The sequence below is a fragment of the Aplidium turbinatum genome, chromosome 5 (genome assembly GCF_918807975.1).
Source record: "Aplidium turbinatum chromosome 5, kaAplTurb1.1, whole genome shotgun sequence".
Classification (NCBI taxonomy): Eukaryota; Metazoa; Chordata; class Ascidiacea; order Aplousobranchia; family Polyclinidae; genus Aplidium; species Aplidium turbinatum.
In genome coordinates this window covers 34,852,757-34,875,936 of record NC_137476.1, presented here as the reverse complement: position 1 = coordinate 34,875,936, position 23,180 = coordinate 34,852,757, and the positions used below count along the sequence as shown (strand labels likewise).

The window sequence follows — 23,180 nt, the reverse complement described above, 5'->3', positions numbered from 1 at the left end:
CACCCCTGTCAACGGCCCTGTGTATAGCCGCACTGTAAGAGCGTTTGCGTACCGCTTTACAGGACGTTGGTTCGCCACCAATCGAGAGCAGCACACGGCTGCGTCAGAACACGACGCATACCAAAGTGAAGCAGCTGACTCACTGTGTAATCTTTAGCTTTTTCCAACCTTCCGTTCTGCTACGTTTGCATTAAATTTTACTGCATGTTGTGACAACGGGCTCAAAATTGAATGATTGCTTTGCTGGGTTGTTGCATTTTAGCACGTTCTTTACAGAGGCTTCCAGTTGTTTAATTTTACACTGTAACAGTAATGACAATTACATGATGGTGAAAATTACTCCACACTGCTGTCTGTATTGCATCATCCATCGCCGCATTCTTTGTTTTTAGTGTAATGAAAAAAAAAACAACAATAATTTAATTACTTTCCCAAGCCTTATTGATTGCCGCATGTCGATGTTTTATTGTCAATAACGGTTTCAGGAAAAAAGATAGTACAAGTCACAATACGCGTCATAGCCTACAACTGGTTGTACAGCATGATATCCGGTACGGGGGAAAAAATGGAAAAACCTCGAATGGTTTGAAACGATCATGAATAAGATTAACTTTGCATTACAAATAAAGCATTTACCAAACCACACATATTGCACCAGTTCAATAAAAAAATTGCATCATTATATACTATACGATTCTAGAAAATAAAATACATCGTTTCAACTATAGCCTATGTTGTAACAAGCTGAAGCGTGACATTAAATTCGAGTTTTGCTTCCTCAATATTCATCTAACTCACATTTCTACAAGAGTGGCAATGCAACAACGCTAACGGAACACAAATATGGTCACTTGGTAATTAGAGTTTCCAAATGCAGTTTCTACCTGGCAATTGCATTGCATGACATCTGTAAATATTTTTTAGACCTCAAGATGGATTTTTGTTTTCGTGCGCCCTTTCAAACATCCGTTTAATTCTGAAATTACAGTATTGTGATTCAAATATACATTAAACAACAATTCTGTTCTAAAAATTTTAAGAAAGGACAACCCATGACCCCCATTTTTAATATCGTTCATGTTCATTTGCTTCATGTTCAAACTGCATCTTTCAGACGTCGTGAATTGTCGACAACTTTTCTTCCAGTTTATAACCCATAAGGTCCTTTCTGCAAAACAAAAACAACGAGCGGTCGCATCACTCAGCTTACAACATAAAAGTTTGCTTTGAAGTAGCCTACACTTGGACCACTTTTTGTGCTGCGAAGAAAATGCTGAAATAAGATCATATAATTTTTCTGTAGCATTTTCAAAAACAGCTAATTTGACTATATTTAGAGCAGCACACCCTTTTCTTGTCTTCAGCAAAGGTTCTTAGTGATATCACTTGAAAAAAGACTCATTAAAAAGTAAAATTAACGTTTTGTCAATGAATCAGCTACTATGTTTACAACGTTAGTAACAAATCAGGAAAAGACAAAACTCCCTAGCAAGACAAATGCCTAAACCGGTTCCAATAGTTGTCTGCAAGTATAGCAACGACTGAGAGCCGAGCATAAAAACTGTCATGCTGTCATTCTCCCGTAGTATAGAGCTTGCTCAAATTCAAAACAATTTTTTTTTTTTTTAATTACTTTGTATGCAGCGATTGTAATTATGCAAAATAAATCATAACTTTTTATGAACATGTATTTTATTGTTTGCTTGAAGGTCAATGGGTTTGGTATTTCTTCCAATAGCAAATCTCTGAAGAGTTGCATACTCAGAAAGAAACTTTCATACATCATCGTACCTAAGGCTTGTAAGAGAACGATTGAACAAAAATTGAGCTATATAATATACAGTGAATGCTTATTTAAAAAAAAACAGGACCGTTAAACGTAGCTCTAGCTTCACCTGGTTATAATTCCTACGACTCTATTGTGTTCGTCAACAATCGGCAGGTGGCGCAAACCAAGTGTTCGAAAAATGATGTAAGTTCGGTGGAGGGAAAAAGTCTTTGGAATAGTCACGCATGAACGATTGATATAGGGAGCCTACAAAGAAATCATTCTAGTATTTTCTTTAGTAGTATTGTCGCTGTAATTAATGTGATTAACATTAAGATTACTGTCATAGCATTAGAAATGTACATTGTACAAAGCAACGTTAAAAATAGAACTAAAGAAAGTCTATGTCATCTGCAAGACTTATATACTAAAAGAACATTGCTGTGAGTAATTTAACATGCTGAAGACTGTAAGGTATGAACAATGAAGAGGTTAAGTTTTAACGCAATGGTTGTTAAGTTGTTCTGATAAGAATAATACACAATTTCAAGAATGTTAGTTTAAATGAAAATATCCCCTTGAAAGTAATTGGAACTACGCCGCTTTGTGGAGCCAATACTTGTGTCACTACTTGAGAGGCAATATGCAATTTCAACGGTATCGGAATCCCCACTCCAACATTTAGCCTACAACCCTACAAACTCACTAGATCGACATATTTTTCTTCTAAGTCGGTTTCCACATACTTCATTATTTTGTCGTACTTGGCCCAACTATTGACCAACCTGTCCACGTGGATCTGCGTGTACAGTATTTTCAAACCAGCTTTATAGTCGATCAATTATTACCAAACGTCAAGAAAAAGAAAAACAAGATTAATAGTCACAGCATATCGTCATAGCACATGACTAGGAAACAGTGTTCCAAAAGCTAGTGCAAACCATTATTACCACAGCGAACTCCCAGCATCAGGCTAAAACTGATTGTTAGCACCTACATTGTGAAGCAAAATTAAATATACTGTATATAATATAGTAAAGATTAAAATACAGATTAAATATAGTAAAGCATTACAGTACCAAGTGTAACGCTGAGCAAAGGAAACTTAAAGCAATTTCAAAAAAGCATTTTATCATCTTAAAGAGAGATTTTCAGAAAAACCTTACTCAAACAGAATATTTGAAAGCAAAAATGTAGAACAAGAAAATTGATTGATCGATTGAATTTCTACTCTCGGACTGGGAAAACTTCTTTGAGAGCTTAATCCTTGCAGTTTTGCATACTTGTAGAGGCTTTGAACCACTGACGCAAGTCCCATCACTGAGATTGACAGAGTAAAGATTCCGATTGTTGAATTCTTGTTGCCGGGAATTATTCCATCCATTAAATGCCGCTAAATGGAGAGCAGTCCTTGACGTAAGTTGGTCAAGCCCACACCCTGAGAGTCGAACTAGCGCCACTTGATTTTGAAGCTTCTTCGGTCACAAAGTCACGCGCTAACCAACTGAGCTGTTAGGACAGAAATATTAATTGCCATATTATTATTATTATTAATATTTAATGAAATTATTATTAATTACAATATTAAATGGTGGTATTTGTGTAATAACTTTCTGAAGGTTCCACATCAGAACGAAACAAACTGTTTTGTTCTTATGTGTCTTACAAAACACAGCCACATGGTCGTGAGCTGTGTTGAATGTGTGGTCTTTCGAAGGTCGAGCCATTTCTCCACCACTTTGTATGCAGCCATTTTTAAAAATACATTAAAATTTATAAAATATTGATTAAATTAAATATAGTTATTACTATCTGAATCCTTAACAGCCTGTTTCAACTAAAGGAGGATCATCAGAAGTTCTTATTCAAATAGAAATAAATTCTATTTTAATAAAATAAATTCTATTTGAATAAGAACTTCTGATGATCTTCCGCATAGGTGGAACAGGCTGTTAAGGATTCAGATAGTAATAACTATATTTGATTTAATTCGCTCTGCTTTGCTTTTTTACTTAGCATTGAGCACTTTTTGTAGTATTAATAGTTTTCCTTGTTTTAAAATATTAATTAAGTTTACCTTTTGATAATTTAAACAAGGTTTGTTTGTTGTGTTGGGAGAGGGTGGTTCGTCTAAGAACATGTGGCTCTCTTGCAGTAACATGCAAAGCTCCAGTCTAAAATATGCAAAGTCTTTATGTATACAGCAATTAGCAAATGATTAAATCACTTGAGTTTTGTGGCAATAGTTTCTATAATCATGCTTCTTACTCTCCAAGTAACTGTTTATACATGAACATAATAGATGTCAACACGTTTTGCACAGCGGCCATCTTTTTAAAGTTCTGCTTGATTTTGAACACATGATTAGAAAAAAAAATCCTCAAAATCAAAATTGCACCTCAACTTCCAAATTTATCATAGTCACTCCATTCATGAATAATTTTATGCCCGGTTTAGAAATCATGCTTTAAACCCTTCAAGGTATGCTACCGCGCGTAGTCCACGGTGGTGTCTGTTCTCTTTGATTGGAGTGCTGATGTATCGCTTAGCCCATACTCTAGACAGAACCGTTAAGAGGATACTTTGCACTAGGTACCAAATAAATCTCCGTGCTCCATTCAAGATCTATCTAAGAAAAACGCACTGTATCCAAAGAATACGCAGGGTTGCCCCTTGAAAATACTACGGGCCCCTAAAACCATCTCTGGCCTGGGTCCAAAAGTACCTCTTCAACCTCCCACCCCTGTCAACGCTACTGACTGTAGAAGTGATCACCACTTGCAATGCGGTATCACAAGTATTAAAATACCGTAGTTAGACTTACCTAGTAATTATTCCGTGCATGATTTGCCCAGATGGAGTTTCTTTGACCACAGGAAAGCCACCATGCGATGTTCCCAATAGCATATAACACAAGTTGCTGACTTTTTCGCATTCTTTCAGCATTTTGACATCTGGTACCATCACATCTTCTGCTGTGTGCAGTTCAAGGTTCAACCTCACAAGAAAATAAAACGCTATAAAAATCTAAAAAACTAAAACAAAAATTGTATTTAGATTATTATCACTCGGGAAAAAATAACTTTATAAAATATTTTGTCAAGATGGTATGAATTTTAGACAAGATCAGAACGAAAATCGTATCGAACCAAAAACAAAAGTACCAGTAACAACAAAGAATGTAAAATCTAAACAAACATCACAAAATATACTAAAGCTTCATAAGAACGGTAGAGTTCACAACCTACTGTTTAAATTAGTGTCAAAACAAGTAAGCTATTCTTCATCATACAGTAAAACAGTGTTGAATAGCAAAAGTAGGTGGATACTCAAATATGAATGACAGGCTAAATTCTTGAGATGTTTTATTTCTTCATTATTTTCTATTTTTATTTAAACTTACAATTTCTTTTTCTTGTCATAAACTACTGGTTCGGCATCCAAGAATGGAATACATTTGAATTCCAGAAGGGAATGGTAAAGAGGATGGGTGATGAAGTCCCCAACCCATTTTGAGATCATCACTGCTGACATTATAGGGAGCAGAAAGCTGATATCGTTCGTAATTTCAACCTAAATTAACACTTAATTATCTTAATAATAGATGATAATAATGGCGTCACGAAATATAAGGAAGCTTAACTTTAAAAAATATTATCATGTTATTCACAAACACTTTGCTACAACCCTAAAAGCCTAATAGATAATCCAATGCACCTAGGAGAAAATCACTTATCAAAAAAGTATTTTACAATTTTCACACTTATTGCAAATATGTCTTCTACAGCAGTTTTGATTATAAAAAAGTTAACGCGTGTCACAATCAGTATGCATAGCTCTGGCGGCAGGCTGTATTCATGTTCCAGAATAGTTTTAAACTACTGTATTTTGTTGTGTAATTTTGTTGTGATGTTTCAACGATTACTGACCGATAGCAACCTTTAGTTACACAATATTTTATTGTAAAATCTGCTTCTAGAAGTTTTGGTGTACGTGACAGTATGGAAATTTTGGCTTGTTGACCAGAAGAATGAGCTCTTATGATGTAATATTACCCCAGTCTCTGGAAGCTTCTGGTCCAAGCAAAGCTGTTGTAAATAGCCGCGTGATTTGATTATAATTATTATTACAGTTGCGTTGAGAGTTGTATTTAGAGTTGTGTATTAAAAGGGTTAGAAGTTGTAATAAAAAGTATATTGAAGACGATTGTAGAATTCCAGCCGATATTGAATGGATTGTGAAGGTGGAAGTTATTGCCAATTGTAAATTTGCTATTGCAAGTAGTAGTGCATATTTATTTTGAAATCGACGAAGACGTTTGCTGTTCAGAATTTGATTTTTTTATCAATGGTGCTGGAAGTGGTGAACCATTCTTTAGTTCAAGAGTTTTCATCTATAATCTTACAAGTAAAACTATTCGACCATTTATATTACTGTTTAATATTTGATATCCTATAAACTACGTCATCAATCCTTCCAAAGTCTCTTTACGTGTAAGAACTAGAAAGTTGGCTGCATAGCTGAGTAGTGAGAGCCCTGAAACGGCAATGAAAAGGGCGCCGGTTCGACACAGCTCAAGAGCATGCGGCTGTGTCTGTGGCAGGACACTTAAGGCACGCCTGAAGGTGGACACGAAGATTGGCTTCCTTGCCTTCTCGTCCACTTAATCTAAATCTTCAGCCACCGGGTGGAAGCCTGGATACGATATAGAACAACTGGAAAGAATTGTGACAGCGCGTCAGCACCATTGACTCAGTGAACAACTCTAGAGTGATAGGATTAGATGTCAAATCTTGACATCCTTTTTCTTACCATGATGACAGTAAGAGACATAGTGAGACGAGACACCCCTCCAAAGAAAGAAGCTGCTCCAATAAGGGCCATTGCTCCCGGATCTATCCACGCCCAATCTGGATCCTCTTCTGGGGTGAAGATGCCAAACCAAGACACCATTAATTGACCGATAATCCTCCCATACAATCCACCAATCAATCTAAACCGGATTGAAATGTGTCATTTTAAGCCTAAATTTACATGTGGTGGTTAGAGCATAAACATTTGGTTTCATACTGAACTTCGAATGTAATACACGTTCGAAAAATTACAAGGATCAAAAAAATCACACCATCTGTTTAATGCCAAGATTCCCGCCCTCATAGTATTGAAATTTTAACTTTTAATTAGAGAAGTTTGTCAGTAGAAATTTTATCTACAAGTAAGCAAAGTGGAAGGCTGTTCTCTAACGAATAGTTTTTCATGCGTAATGTAAACTATCTAACAATCTGCGGAATGTTCGAAAAACTGCTTGCATTCAAAGATTTTCCAACATTGGTAATCACAGTATTTTATAGCAAAAATGATAGCCTAATCAGCATGTGTCGACAATCATTTGATGACGATAGGCCAGCTTCAAAACTTTCAATTAAAAGACCAGGGTCTGCAAAGAGTGTGGAGGAGATATCACCTTCTCCTGACAGAGACTTCACCATAGAAATATAAAGTTAATAATTAATTTTTAAGCATTTGAAAATGATGCACCAATAAATTGAATCAATCATTAAATAACATAAAATGATGTATCAGTGACATCGCTAAAAGGAAAAAAAAATTTTAAAGGGGGAAAAGCAACTGGTGGGGGAAAACATCGTTCAACATCATGAATTACAATGGAATTAAAATTTTGTAAACATATTAAAACCTATTACGTCACTGTAGTGCATTCAAGAATCATTAGAAAAAAACATTCAAACGATTACATTTAAGTTACATTGTACGAAGTAACATTGATACAAACACAGATTTCATTTCTGCTATACACTCATGGAGCCCCTGAAACCTTTCTAGTATCCGTTTGGGAACTACTGAGATATAGTATTAAGCATTGCATAGTATAGGCCTATAACATATAGTAGGCTATGTATCATAGTACGACTTGTACATCTACTTACAACATTGGGACAACCAAGCCACTCGAGATCGATGTTCCGGCCGCCCAGCAAGCCAGGATGTAGTATATCACCAATACAGATATCAGAGTGCCAACATCGAATTGTCGATGAGTGCCATTGGAAAATAGATGTTTGATTGCCTGCTCCCCGGTAACGAAAAGAAGAGTTGCCGCTGAAAAAATATTCATTAAAACATAAGTGTTTTTGTATCTCACATGCAAATATTGTCAACAAAATATTATGGAACTTCATCAGCGCATTTGAAGATTCGAATCCTTTCAATATGTGAGTATTATCACTGACGAGAAATTAAATGTTTTAGTTTCAATCTAGAACCGACGGGGGTTTTTGAGTCAATTTTGTGGCAATGAGCGTTTTAGTAATGCGCTTATCCGCAACCGTAATTGATAAAAAATCTATTATTATGTGATCACACAGCATTGTTAACGACAAAAGATGAAACGCAATTGGAGCCGTCAAGATCTCAACCCCGGTGCCCGTGCCAACGTTCATAGTTACAAACCTTAACAAGCATACGAAACTACCAGAATTAAGCTTTAAAAAAAGACAAATATTGGAGAAGAAACATTCCCCTATTCACGATCTGTGTAAGGTACAAGATTAAAATAGGAAAATAATGTTAAAATGTAAATGAGTCAACTGTCCCTTCGACAACCTTGGTTGTAAGTCTTGTTGTTTAACATCATGTCATTCACCATCCATTCTGTCCCAACAGGACAAGTGTAAAGTTCTACATTGGGTTCGGTACGCGGTGGCCTGTTATCCTCAATTGCTATCTCCTCGCAATGAGTGCTGAAACATTAAATTTTCTTTGATTAGTATTTTTTAAGTTTAAAAATCTCTTTTGGGGAAAACGCAAGGCCGTTAAGAAGATAGCTACATTGGGCCATGTATCAATTAATGTCTTGACTCGCCCTAACCCTACAAATATACAACCACACTTCTGAAAAATAAACAAAAATAACGTCTAATAAAGAAAAGAACTCCTTGCAAAAGAGAAAGTTTTAACTGGGTGCAATATTGTACAGTAGCAAAGCAATAGATCTATACTGTATTTTCTTAAAGTTTCCTCCTTGGAATGGTGTCGGGCTCCTAACATCATCCCAAGTGGCATGTTATTGCTTAGTTGCTAGCGGAATAAACTTCTCTAATAGAAGAATTGTAGATGGTTTTACTACACCGAGCTCCAGTCAAATAATATACATGTAGCCTAATAACAAATTATTAAAGAAGGTACAAAAACAAAAAATATTGAAATAAACTAAAATTCAGTATTATTAAAACAATGGTTACTTTTTAATTTGAAATGATTTAATAAAACCGTTCAATCATCCGCATGTTAACATAATTTAATTATTCAATCGTTTTGTTTCGTCAACTCGTGTAGTCTATAACAAACTCACTTATTCCTAAACACTGGTCGGTTTGCATTGCACTCAAATTCTGAACAGGTCTGAAATGCAGCAGGCAGTAGCACCGATACAGTCGCTGTCAGGATCTAAAACAAAAGTTTTAAAACTTATAGACCTTGTACTTTCTATCATTCCAATGTTGTATAACGATAAAATGCGATTATTCAAAACAAAAAAGTGGCATATAGCAAATAAGATTATACACAGGTCAAGTAACAAACAAGTTTGATAGTTTCAAATACAGTTGTTCAGGAAACGGTTTTTAAAGTTAAATTTTACTGAATTCAAATCAGTTATTTGAGATACGAATTAGAACAGAACTATAATTACCTTTCATATTCCGAATATTAATTCACTGCATTGATTGTTTATATTTTTTACGTACAGTAGGCTAAGTGTACAGCTTTTCTAAGATGGCAACCTACGAATTTTGGAGTTTTACTTGTAATAATATGTAACTTTTGTTCTTAGTCTTACCATAATAATGCAGGGTTCAGTCAAGCGTATTATTTTCTTTCGGTTTTCTGACACGATTTTGCTCAAAAGTTTTCTTCGTAGCCTCGCGATTTTTATGTTGAGAAAAGTAAACAGCCCACCAAGAGCTCCTCCAATGACTCCCAATATAGCAGTGGGAATGAATGTGAGAATACTGGAAGAAAGGTCAGAGTTTACCTGGAATGCACAAAATATTCTTTACTGGCAATTCTTCTTATAATCACCAGAGGCGGATCCAGGGGTGCGATTGGGGCGATGTTTTTCATTAAAACACAGAAAAGTAACATTATTAACCATGTATTTTCAAGGTCGGATTAATGTTGATTTACACATCATTGTGTTGTTTAATCCCCTCCCCAGAGTACTTGCTGGATTCGTCTCTGTATCAAGTGCATGAGCAAAAACTACTTGTAAACTAAACTATTTGTGTGCAGGGCCATTGAAAGAATAATTGCGGCCCAGTGCCAATGAAAAGCCCGGAATATTTGTGGCTCGGTATCAATGAAAGATCCTGAAACGCCTTTCAAAGCATATTTTAAGAACGCAATAGAGTTCTAATAAATGTGCGACGTTTTCTTAGTTTCAGGTCTCTCAAAAGTTTCCACTTCCGGCCCTTGTCTAAAAGTAGGCTACCTCTTAGACCCCACTATCAACACTACTGCTTGTATGGTTGCGTAATAACCTATTTTGTATTGATACGACAATAACTACAACATTTTTTTAACATTTGTTTTTGCTAAGGGTTCAAATTTGAAACCCAATATAAGTCTAAAAACTTTTCCTAGAAAACTATAAAATAAAGCCTATAACATGCTGCAGTAGAATAATATTTAATTAACCTGCCTTTAATTGTGTAACCTAATATACTTGCACAATAATTAAATAATGCAAATTTACATCAAGACACATTTTTTGATAATCCACAAAATAAACTATAAACAACATCTAGTAATTTAAACTATACAGGACTGAATTTTCTACACCGCGATTTACCTGAAAGATGATGTTGGTTTCAGCGTTGAAAAGCCCGAAATTTCCTTGATACTTAAACCCATTGAAGGCTGAGTCGAAAAGGTCGGTTGTGAAAGTTGAAATCATACAACAAAAGAATGTTTGCCAAGACAATTTCATGTTCCAGAATGAAGAAACTTCTTCCATGCTGAAGAGGAGGCCACCTACCGGCGCTCCAAAAGCAGAAGAAACTCCAGCAGCGGCACCAGCTGATATGAAATTTCGCCTGCAATTTTCAGAAAGCGAATTAAACTGTTACAAGTGTTAAATTAGCAGGCAAAGAAAGATTTTGACACCACACGTTACAGAATGAAAGAAATTATACTTTAAAAATGCTGCAAGAAGAGTTCATGTCTGTAAACAATGAGACATTGCATCCATTTTATGAAAAACTTAGAATATACAAAAAAACGATAAATTGCCAATTCGGTCATTATCTTACCTATCTTCAGAGTTTCGAAATCTCTGAAAATACTTTGGATGAATTCCAATGGAGTCAGACTTAAACTGGCTGAGTCCTGCTCCAATTAATCCTCTGAAACATCAAAGAAACTGGGAGTTAATTCTTTACAACAATTCATCGTAACTAAATCTATAAATACGCGATGCTCGTCGTTCGCTTATACGCAGCTCAGTTGTTTTGTAAATTTTTTATTTGTAAGAATGATATTTTTCTCAAATTAGGCTATATAAAACTTCTTCAATGCCTTCGAAAAACTACAACACTTGAAAAAGATGCCAATAGATTTTAAAGCAGGCTCACGAGCTCGCTGCGTTGAAAATTAGCTCGTATTTGCTTAACGGCATATGACGTTGCTGAAAGGTTACCGTAGGCGTAGCGTACTGTAATATTTGATTATTGTTTGGTTTCTGGTATCAACAAATGTCTGGTTTCTGGTATCAAGAAAAGTTGGTGTAAAAAATATCCTTTTTTGTTGTCACGTCAACAGCCAATACTTTTTGCATTATTAGAAAAAGAAATCGGAATCCTTGACTCGGTTCTGTTTGAAAGTTTCAATGCGCATGATTTCGCGTACCCCTACCACAAAATTGGCAAGAAAAAGTAATGCGCGTCCCTGGGTGGGCTCGAACCACCAACCTTTTCTTTGCGCCACAGAGACGACACGACAGGAAATAAAAGGATAAACATTATAATATCCAAACTGCAAGATAAAACAATTCTAAAAAATACGGTTCAAGTGATATAAATTATATCAACCAATGAACAAACCCAACTGCTACAATTTACTCTCCACTCAGAAACAGAACTAGCTTAATGCTGCCAGAGGACCGCAGATAGCCTGACTCTCAAAAAATATATAAAGTCATTGTCGTTGATACGAAACAGGCATAATAACATCCGGTGCATAAACGTGAAGCCATTTTATTAGCCTACCTAACATAGTTCAGTTTCATTTATTTCTGAATTTTATATTTATTTCTGAAATTTCATTGCTAATACAATTGTCCCTGCTTGTTAAGCCTACCTCGGGACAAGCAATTAAGGGCTGATTTAACCGGGTAGGTCTAAGTGCGGGACAAATCTCTGCCACTCCAATGCGCATAATTGACTGTGACCGACTGAACTATGACTAAATGTTAATAGGTCTGTTAAGAGTTATGTTAGACTTTCCGTGACAGCACCGAGTATTGAACACTGGCCGGTTGAGTGAGGCACCCCTCCCAACTAACCGCTAAGCTCCCAATGCGAATGTAGCTTTGTAAGAGTTATTCGGTGATATCCGGTTAGGTCCATGTAATGTGGCCTTTTTAGAGTTATATAAGACTTCCGGTGACACCACCGAGTATCGAACACGAGCCGGTTGAGTGAGGAACCACTTCACTAACCGCTAAGCCAATCTATGCGCAATTCGAATGTGGCCATTTTAGAGTTATATTAGACTTCCGGTGACAGCACCGAGTATCGAACACGAGCCGGTTGAGTGAGGGACCACTTCACTAACCGCTAAGCCAATCTATGAACAATGCGAATGTAACCTTTTCAGATTTATATTAGACTTCCTGTGACAGCACCGAGCATCGAACACGAGCCGGTTGAGTGAGGGACCACTTCACTAACCGCTAAGCCAATCTATGAACAATGCGAATGTAACCTTTTCAGATTTATATTAGACTTCCTGTGACAGCACCGAGCATCGAACACGAGCCGGTTGAGTGAGGGACCACTTCACTAACCGCTAAGCCAATCTATGCACAATTCGAATGTAACCTTTTTAGAGTTATATTAGACTTCCTGTGACAGCACCGAGTGTCGAACACGAGCCGATTGAGTGAGGGACCACTTCACTAACCGCTAAGCCAATCTATGCACAATGCGAATGTAACCTTTTCAGAGTTATATTAGACTTCCAGCGACACCACCGAGTATCGAACACGAGCCGGTTGAGTGAGGGACCGCTTCACTAACTGCTAAGGCAACCTATGCACAATGCGAATGTAACCTTTTCAGAGTTATATTAGACTTCCTGTGACAGCACCGAGTATCGAACGCGAGCCGATTGAGTGAGGGACCACTTCACTAACCGCTAAACCAATCTATGCGCAATTCGAATGTAGCCTTTTTAGAGTTATATTAGACTTCCGGTGACATTAAGGAGTATCGAACACGAGCCGGTTGAGTGAGGGACCACTTCACTTACCGCTAAGCCAATCTATGCGCAATTCGAATGTAACCTTTTTAGAGTTATATTAGACTTCCGGTGACACCACCGAGTATCGAACACGGGCCGGTTGAGTGAGGAACCACTTCACTAACCGCTAAACCAACCTATGCACAATGCGAATGTAACCTTTTTAAAGTTATATTAGACTTCCGGTGACATTAAGGAGTATCGAACACGAGCCGGTTGAGTGAGGGACCACTTCACTTACCGCTAAGCCAATCTATGCGCAATTCGAATGTAACCTTTTTAGAGTTATATTAGACTTCCGGTGACACCACCGAGTATCGAACACGAGCCGGTTAAGTGAGGGACCGCTTCACTAACTGCTAAGGCAACCTATGCACAATGCGAATGTAACCTTTTCAGAGTTATATTAGACTTCCTGTGACAGCACCGAGTATCGAACGCGAGCCGATTGAGTGAGGGACCACTTCACTAACCGCTAAACCAATCTATGCGCAATTCGAATGTAGCCTTTTTAGAGTTATATTAGACTTCCGGTGACATTAAGGAGTATCGAACACGAGCCGGTTGAGTGAGGGACCACTTCACTTACCGCTAAGCCAATCTATGCGCAATTCGAATGTAACCTTTTTAGAGTTATATTAGACTTCCGGTGACACCACCGAGTATCGAACACGGGCCGGTTGAGTGAGGAACCACTTCACTAACCGCTAAACCAACCTATGCACAATGCGAATGTAACCTTTTTAAAGTTATATTAGACTTCCGGTGACATTAAGGAGTATCGAACACGAGCCGGTTGAGTGAGGGACCACTTCACTTACCGCTAAGCCAATCTATGCGCAATTCGAATGTAACCTTTTTAGAGTTATATTAGACTTCCGGTGACACCACCGAGTATCGAACACGGGCCGGTTGAGTGAGGAACCACTTCACTAACCGCTAAACCAACCTATGCACAATGCGAATGTAACCTTTTTAAAGTTATATTAGACTTCCGGTGACAGTAAGGAGTATCGAACACGAGCGGGTTTGTGAGGGACCACTTCACTTACCGCTAAGCCAACCTATGCACAATGCGAATGTAACCTTTTCAGAGTTATATTAGACTTCCGGTGACAGCACCGAGTATCGAACACGAGCCGGTTGAGTGAGGGACCACTTCACTAACCGCTAAGCCAACCTATGCACAATGCGAATGTAACCTTTTTAAAGTTATAATAGACTTCCGGCGAAACCACCGAGTATCGAACACGAGCCGGTTGAGTGAGGGACCACTTCACTAACCGCTAAGCCAACCTATGCACAATGCAAATGTAACCTTTTTAGAGTTATATTAGACTTCCTGTGACAACACCGAGTATCGAACACGAGCCGGTTGAGTGAGGGACCACTTCATTAACCGCTAAACCAACCTATGCACAATACGAATGTACCCTTTTTAGAGTTATGTTAGACTTCCGGTGACATTAAGGAGTATCGAACACGAGCCGGTTGAGTGAGGAACCACTTCACTTACCGCTAAGCCAACCTATGCACAATGCGAATGTAATCTTTTTAGAGTTATGTTAGACTTCCCGCGACAGCACCGAGTATCGAACACTGGCCGGTTGAGTGAGGGACCACTTCACTAACCGCTAAGCCAATCTATGCGCAATTCGAATGTAACCTTTTTAGAGTTATATTAGACTTCCGGTGACACCACCGAGTATCGAACACGGGCCGGTTGAGTGAGGAACCACTTCACTAACCGCTAAACCAACCTATGCACAATGCGAATGTAACCTTTTTAAAGTTATATTAGACTTCCGGTGACAGTAAGGAGTATCGAACACGAGCGGGTTTGTGAGGGACCACTTCACTTACCGCTAAGCCAACCTATGCACAATGCGAATGTAACCTTTTCAGAGTTATATTAGACTTCCGGTGACAGCACCGAGTATCGAACACGAGCCGGTTGAGTGAGGGACCACTTCACTAACCGCTAAGCCAACCTATGCACAATTCGAATGTAACCTTTTTAGAGTTATATTAGACTTCCGGTGACACCACCGAGTATCGAACACGAGCCGGTTGAGTGAGGAACCACTTCACTAACCGCTAAGCCAACCTATGCACAATGCGAATGTAACCTTTTTAGAGTTATATTAGACTTCCGGTGACAGCACCGAGTGTCGAACACGGGGCGGTTGAGTGAGGGACCACTTCACTAACCGCTAAGCCAATCTATGCACAATTCGAATGTAACCTTTTACTTACGATCAAGTGCATTGTTATGCTGTAAATAGGGATCCACTAGTCTGATCCATTGGTCTGATGCGTCACTTCTGGAACGAAGAAGCTTCAAGATCAAGCGGCGCTGGTTCGATTCTCGGGGTGTGCACTGGAGCAACACACGTTAAGGACCGCTCTCCATTTAGCGGCATCTAATGGACGGAATAATTCCCTAGCAACAACACTTCAACAATCGGAAACTTCACTCTGTCAATCTCGGTGACCGGGCCTGCGTCAGTAATTTAAAGCCTCTACAAGTATGCATATCTTCCAGGATCACGCTCTCAAAGAAGCTTTCCTAGTCCGAGAATAAACATTCAATCAATAAAATAAACAAATTAAATACTTACCCCAAATGTATCATAGGCCCTTCAGGTCCCACCGGCATGCCAGCTCCGACAGAAAACGCACACGACACAAATTTTACTACCATCGTTCTGATGTTGAAAATATGACGAATGATGGTTCCATTCAGAAACCCAATCAGCTCTGGAATTCCTGATCCAGCCGCGGAAGGCCGATACCACTGTTGAGTATTTGTTTAATTATTATTTTGTCACAAAAAAAAAAGAATTAGTGACAAAATTAAATAAAAGCAGTTTATAAAAATGTCATTTTGCGATGAGAACATAGATTTATGTACAAAACTTAAAGTAAGTAAAAGGTTGGCCTGGGACGTTTCATGCGTAAGAGAAATCAAATTTGCAAGAATTATGATAGTTTATGAAAAGAAAATTGGAAAAAAGTTCGAACAAAGAACAGAAAAGGGTAACCTACATAAGCTTTTTATGATTTTGGTCAATCCGACCGAATGCTTACAACAGATGAAGCAACGGAGCAACTATATCCCCATATCCCTCTCCTCCGATAGCTCAGTTGGTTAATTTCAAAACTTTAACAGTCGCAAACTGTGTCTAATGTGGCGACTGGCCCAGCATCAGTGGTTCAAAGCGTCTACAAGTATGCGACACTGTATGATCAATGTTCTCAAAGAAGCTTTCACAGTTCTAGGGTAAAGATTCACACAGTACAATCATCCTGAATTACTCACCACCACCATAGCTGAAGCAGGAATAAGAAAAATAAGACTGTAGCCGAGAGCAAATATCCAAGGGACGGCTAGACCATCCTGAAAGAAAAAATAACATGCCAAGATGACAGCCCTTTAAAATAGTCTTTATCTGTGATAGCCGGTAGGCTGTTACAGTTTTATTTTATTTCTACGTATGGAGCTGCTGGGTTGGTTTTAATAAGCTGTATAATGTATTAAAATTTACAGTAGTCTATTTAGTTTCAGCTCCCAAAGATTTCAGTTAAGGAGAACAAATAAGAAAAATAGGCTTTGTGTCAAAGGTATTGACCATTAAGGTAAGCCTATTTATAAAAGTTTATACCCACTTCAGTTGCAATAAGAAAAAACCATGAAGAAGATTAATGAAGATAATGGAGTATTTTCAACATTAATAACGAGACTCACTTTTAAGTATTGTGTAGAATAATACCACTTGGTGTCCGATATGAGATCAATGACCTGATGAAGTAAGAATCCAACGATTCCTACAGCAAATCCGATCATTCCCATCATCACCCACCTATCCCACTCCAACCTGTTTAAAATATGGTTATTGGCTTCAGAACCTAACCTTGAACAAAGTATAGACCTAATCACTATAGATTACTTTGCTGTCTACCAGAGAGATTCATGGTAGGCTACAACATAGCCTATTATACAACATATTGTTATTTAAAGAAATAAAACATAGTAACTTTAGCGGGTTTAGCTAAAGGTTTAGCTAAAGTTACTATGTTTTATTTCTCTATGGTTCAACAAAGCAAACTCTCTACCAAAGCTTTATATTGTTATTTATTGAAGTTATATAAAAGTATAGTGGAAGGAAAGAGGTGCAGAGGAAGAAGGAGATGAACTTGGAGAGATGATATAAAACAGTGGACTGACTTGTCGAGCATCAGAGAAGCAAAAGGAATAGCGAAAGAACGTGACGTGTGGAAGTAATTCACAGCCAACCGTCGGCTCGGAGACAGCACGTGATGATGATGATACAAAGAGCCATGTTTTCCAATCTGTCAGAAAAGCTGGGAGCTAACTTGATTTGTTGACTTATTCATTACACGCCAACCTTCTTGGTTGCTTTTTGATCCATGTTTTGTAAGCCTCGCTCCAAGGTGGAAGGTAGTCCAAGCTGTCATATCTGTGGAAAAAATTAAGTTTTTATAGAAACATGTTTTCTTTGTTGGGTCACTTGACCTCATTTTTTTGGACTGAACACTCCCCACAAAACTCAATATAGTTGCTTTCAGTACAAGCGCTCGCTTTTCAGCAAGGTCACGTTTTCTTACTCATGCAAAATTAGATTAAGAAAATTCAAAGGTTTAAAGTTGTTGTCATTCCAATGAAGCGTTACATAAATAAAGTTATAACAAGCTATTTACAAGTTAAAAGTTTCAAAATTTGTTAATAAAAAAGCAAACAACTAATCAATGCTGCTCAAATTTTAAAAAGGAGCAGACTTAAACATCTGCAGGCAGCAAAACCTGTCATTTTTACATTGATTCAACGTCTGCCGACGTCGAATCAATGTAAAAATAGCGGATATTGCTGCCTGGGTCTCGATTGTGCTTTTTTTAAATAACAAGTTGCAGTGAGGTTCATACTTTAATAACTCGTCTCTTTCTTGTTGAGTATATTTGTGGTTGACGAAGGCGCTTTCGTATTCTCTTCCGGTTGCAAAGAAGCCTGAAAACATTTAAAAGTACAATTTGCTGCATTTGAGAGGATCGGTTAAGCCAATTAACCCATTTACGGCCGGTGTCCTTTTAATTTAAAAGGACATCGTATTGAATGCATCAGTATTGCATCATCTTATTTTGATTGAATCATTTTGGACTTGCTAGTAGTTATTTAGGGTCTGTTTTGGAAGGTGTTGATAAATATTTGCGAACAACGTACTTTTTCTGAATTCTGTGAAAGTTTGAAAATTGTTGAAAAATGAGAAGAGCCCAATGAAGTGAAGTGAGGAGGAACATGCACGTTTTATTGCCTATTGTTAATAGATATGAATTATGTTTTTTTATAGTTTGACACTCTATAATATTGTGCTTTCTACTACACTCTAATTTGTGTAAGGTTTTGCTTCTTTTATTTGTTTATTTTGCTTTATATTTATTGTTGCCTTTTAAAAGGACACCGGCCACATGGCCACATTTTTTTTTGGTTGTTTGTAACACTGTCAAATAATATTGAACATCGTGTAAAAGCAGCAGATTGTGCCGATGGAAGACTTAACCATCGTGTTTTCAACAATCATGCTATATCTATCCGCACAAAAATTATGGTCCTCCGGGCAGTCGTTCTATCCACCCTTCTCTATGCTTGTGAAACCTGGACATTACACCGCCGTGACATCAAACGTCTTGAAAATTTTCAGCAGAGGAAACTGGGTCAAATGCATAGGCACTCGTTGAGAAGATTGTCTCACCAAAGATGCAATCCTTGATCGCGCTATGTTGCCCAGTTCAGAAGCCACCATATTGCAACACTGCCTTTGCTGGCCAGGACATGTCATGAGAAGAGACAACGAAGAAGGACAACTAGAGACAGGAAACCCCCCCCCCTACCCCCCAGGAGACCACAAATGAGATACAAAGATCAGCTGAAAGTCTCCCTCAACCATGCAAACATTGATCTAGATTCATGGGAAAACCTTGGTAGTGTCAGATTACTCTGGAGAAAAAGATCTAAGAAAGGCACGGAAATTTTCGAAAAAAAAAGGATACAAAAAGCCCAAGAAAAACGAACACTAGAAAAGCTAAAACTACCACGTCCCTCCCTCCATACAATCCATATCCCCCATACAATGTGACTTTTGCCCACGTCTTTTCCATCATACACTGGCCTCCAAAGCCATATATGACATCACCATCCAAAGACAAATTTGATTTGATGACGAAACCAATGCTCGGTCACGAGCTGGAGCCGACGACTATCAGTGACGTATACTATAGCTATGGTTTGTGCCGCCCGTGGCGGACCATGATTTTGCACTCCTGAACGCGTAAAGTAGGAACCAGCAAATAGAATTCGAGCCAAATCCGTTTTAAAAAATATTTTTACTATGCTTTTTCGTTTAGGTTTAAAAATATTCTGCCGCCACAAGCTTCCGCCCGGGGGGGGGGGGGACTGCCTAATGGGGGGCACCCTCCCACTAGCTACGCCGATGGTTATCGTGAATATAATATGTTCACACAATAACTTTGAAAGGTCCTTCAAGAAAGATCTGACAAATTTCTACCGAAACGAACACCTTCTTATGTTAAGGTATCGCGAGATTTACATTTGACTATGTGCCCGGTGTCCTTTTAAAAGGCAAACAAAAAAATGCATCAAAAAAGCAAAAATCATCAAATTTTTTTAAACTAATTCAAAAGTTATGACAATACAACTTTGTGACTGAAATATTTCCTAAAAAGAGCAATGGGAACTTGTAGCGGCTTTTAATGGGTTAATACTGTGTATGGGGATGTTTTATTGACCAACAGCAACCAGTTTTTTTACATTGATTCAGCGTATGAAGACGTTGAATAAATGCAAAACAACAGATTTACTTACACAAATGGCCTCATTTTAATAGCCTACAAATCTAGTTAGAACTTTTTTTTCGTTTTTTTTGCGCAAAGTTAGAATCGAACAATCATCCTGTACATTTGATGATTGTATTCGTCAGATTTATCAATGTAGGCTACGAGAAAATCCTAGGTGTTTATTTGAAAAATTTTAAAAAGCTTTATTCGTCTTCCTAGACAGCACATCAGTCGCTTCAACGATTGATTTGCTTTCTGGGTTCTGAATGAAATATAAACTTTCAAAAGGAACTTAGATCAAGCCATAACATAAAGTACGAGATTCATTTGATTGTTTTTATGAGGTCATGTCGGCTTCACTATTGATATAAACGTAACTCACCTCTACCCGTGTCGCTCTCAGCCAAGTGACTGTCGTCTGTGACGTCATAATCATCGTATTGAAACCTCAGTGTTTCTTGAAAATTTGATGCGCGATTGGAAGACGAGATGTTTGTCGTATCCGTTTTTGCAAACTCTGATTCCGCCATTTAGCTACAGTTATGCAAAATGTTTCAAACGAAAAGTTGTACTGCATTGATGCAGCTACCAGTAAGATTACTTTGACCTCAACTGTGACACGTTCAAAGTTTCTAAAAGCTTCGGTTGCTAACCCTAAAAATTGGACTTGCGACCAAGCGATAACTGTAAAGGCTGAAACTAAAAGTATGAGACAACAATTATAGGCTACCCAAAAATTTTCGAAACCTCTGCTTGTTCCCGACAATTTTCACCAAATCAAACGTCATATAAAAACCGTTATGGTCTACTTAACCTAGCTGGCATCTTACGTCATGGAAATTGCTAGAAAATGTCCAAATATTGCACCATCGGTCGTAAGACCTGATGAAATATTGCATTAGCCGCTTGAACACCTGTTTGAATGACTTCATAATTGTCTTTCATTATTGCGTCACAGTTACTGTCTACGTGCATTTGAGATATCGCAAATTATTCTAGTTATTCGTAAAATTGTTTGTTGGAAGTCAGTCGCAAGTTTAACTGTTTGCTTGGTGCTTTCTTGCTATGAGCTAAACGCATCAAGACGTGTTCCCCTTAAGACCATCAGCACTCTTGATAACGCACCATGGCCGATCTTCATAGCAACTGTCCATACAAATCTTAAATATATCAGCTAAAGCTATGCGGGCTAATAAAGCTATAGCCTAAATTTGTTTGTTTTTGTTTTTTACCATTTTCTTTTTTTTCTTTTCCCTTTATATCTTAAAGTTTTCTGAAGGTGTTGCGACCGTGCCAAATTTTTTTCAACTCAATAACTTACTTCGGTCACAAGCACGTTTTAACGTTCGCGTTTTGTCGCTTCTACCTTTTTCTCGACCTTTGCTATGTTGACGTGTATTGTTTTGATATGATGGTCAGAAATAAAAAAACAACTGAACTGGACAAAATTTCTGTCTTTTATCCAAGTAATCTGTTCTGTAGTGACAGTTTTAGAGGCGTACGGTGTTGCGTCCCATTTTCGATAGCCGCGGGCTAATTTTTCAGGAATACACTTTTGAATAGACGTTTCAAAAGAGTGTTTATTTTTCGGTCATTACATGCAGACGAACGGATTTGGGAATCTTATGTTACAATTTTCCCACGAAGAGATTATGGTTTACCGCTGTGACCACTGCTATGTTTGGCATATATTGTTTTTTTCGTTATGATGGTCAGAAATAAAACAAACTGAACTTGATAGGTTATTCCTGGTAGTTTCGCATACTTATAGAAGCTTTTGACGCAGGGCCGGTAACCGAGATTGACAGAGTGAAGTTTCCGATTGTTTAAGTGTTGTTGCCGGGGAATTACTCCATCCATTAGGTGCCGCTGAATGGAGAGCAGTTCTTGGAATGCTTGCTCAAGCGCACACCCCGAGAGTCGAACCAGCGCCGCTTGATCTTGAAGCTTCTTCGTTCACGAAGTCACGCGCTAACCAACTGAGCTATCGGGGCGGACAAGCTTTGAACCACTAAAGCAGGTCCCGTCGGTCATCGAGATTGACAGAATGAAGTTTCCGCTTGTTGAAGTGTTGCCAATAACATATTTCATATAGCCTACCATGTGCCGCTGAAAAGAGAATTGTTCTTGAATGCTTTGCTCAAGCGCACACCCAGAAGGGGATCTAGGAAAAAAAAGGATAGAGAAACTAGAGTTTTAACGAGGTAAAATTGTAAAAATACGGAAAAAATGTAATGATAAAGTCAGAAAGTTTAGGTAAAATAGTGAGGTTGGAAAACTTGCCTTCCAGAAATTTTGGCAAGGTTAAGGTTACCTTACTTTGGTCGATTTTTGTAGCCTAATAGGCTTACAGTTTTTTTGTTGTACAAAGACGCACAATTTGTATTTGATCAAAGTGAAAGTAGGCTAAGCTATAAAGTTTTATACAAGTGGGATTCACAAAGTTTGGTTCAAGATTGAAGTTAGGTTTCAAATCATTTTTTTATGATCATGGAAGAATTTCAATACGATAGGCTACCTAATATTAGTCAGGTCGGAAACTTGTAGGCCTGTAATTTATTGATAAAGCTTTCGCCACCGTAAAGGCGGCTTGTAAGTAGGCCTACCGCATCTACAAAATCACAAGAATTGTATGCCTCAACAAGTAGGTTATTGCAGGCCATCTTTACAGTTCTCAAGGCACATTTCATCTTAAGGCACTAGAGAACTATAGGTGGCATTAATTTTAACTAGCGTCAATGTGTTTTTATTAGAATATTGCATTATCTAAATTTTTAAGGGGCAAATAAAAAATGCTTCCTATACCACTAAACATCCACGCTAAAAACACCCACAAGCTAGGCTAACCTATGATATATTTGCCTCCAATCAAGTTAAGAAATTTAGCTTTGGCAATCGAGAAAACAGGGGAAAATATTACAACAATTTTGTGTTTTTTTTTATTGTGCGGGTCATAAGACTGTGCTCCATGAACTTGTTACAAAACAAGCACCTTTTTATGCTG

General features: G+C 37.9%; 1 protein-coding gene across 1 annotated transcript; it reads right to left on the bottom strand.

Moving 5' to 3' along the window:
* Positions 1–453: 453 nt before the first annotated feature.
* LOC145771211 (chloride channel protein C-like) lies at positions 454–20,706 on the bottom strand. The gene is made up of 19 exons (XM_082582945.1): positions 20,565–20,706; positions 18,251–18,332; positions 17,716–17,787; positions 17,055–17,184; positions 16,629–16,706; positions 15,928–16,103; positions 11,098–11,190; positions 10,638–10,881; positions 9,627–9,821; positions 9,141–9,235; positions 8,393–8,529; positions 7,717–7,888; positions 6,581–6,761; positions 5,172–5,341; positions 4,593–4,766; positions 3,846–3,942; positions 2,475–2,567; positions 1,896–2,035; positions 454–1,168 (listed from the first exon to the last, which is right to left on the bottom strand). The coding sequence occupies exons 1-19, from the start codon at positions 20,704–20,706 to the stop codon at positions 1,111–1,113; spliced, it is 2,529 nt and encodes an 842-aa protein (XP_082439071.1). The 3' UTR covers positions 454–1,110.
* Between the last annotated feature and the right edge of the window lie 2,474 nt (positions 20,707–23,180).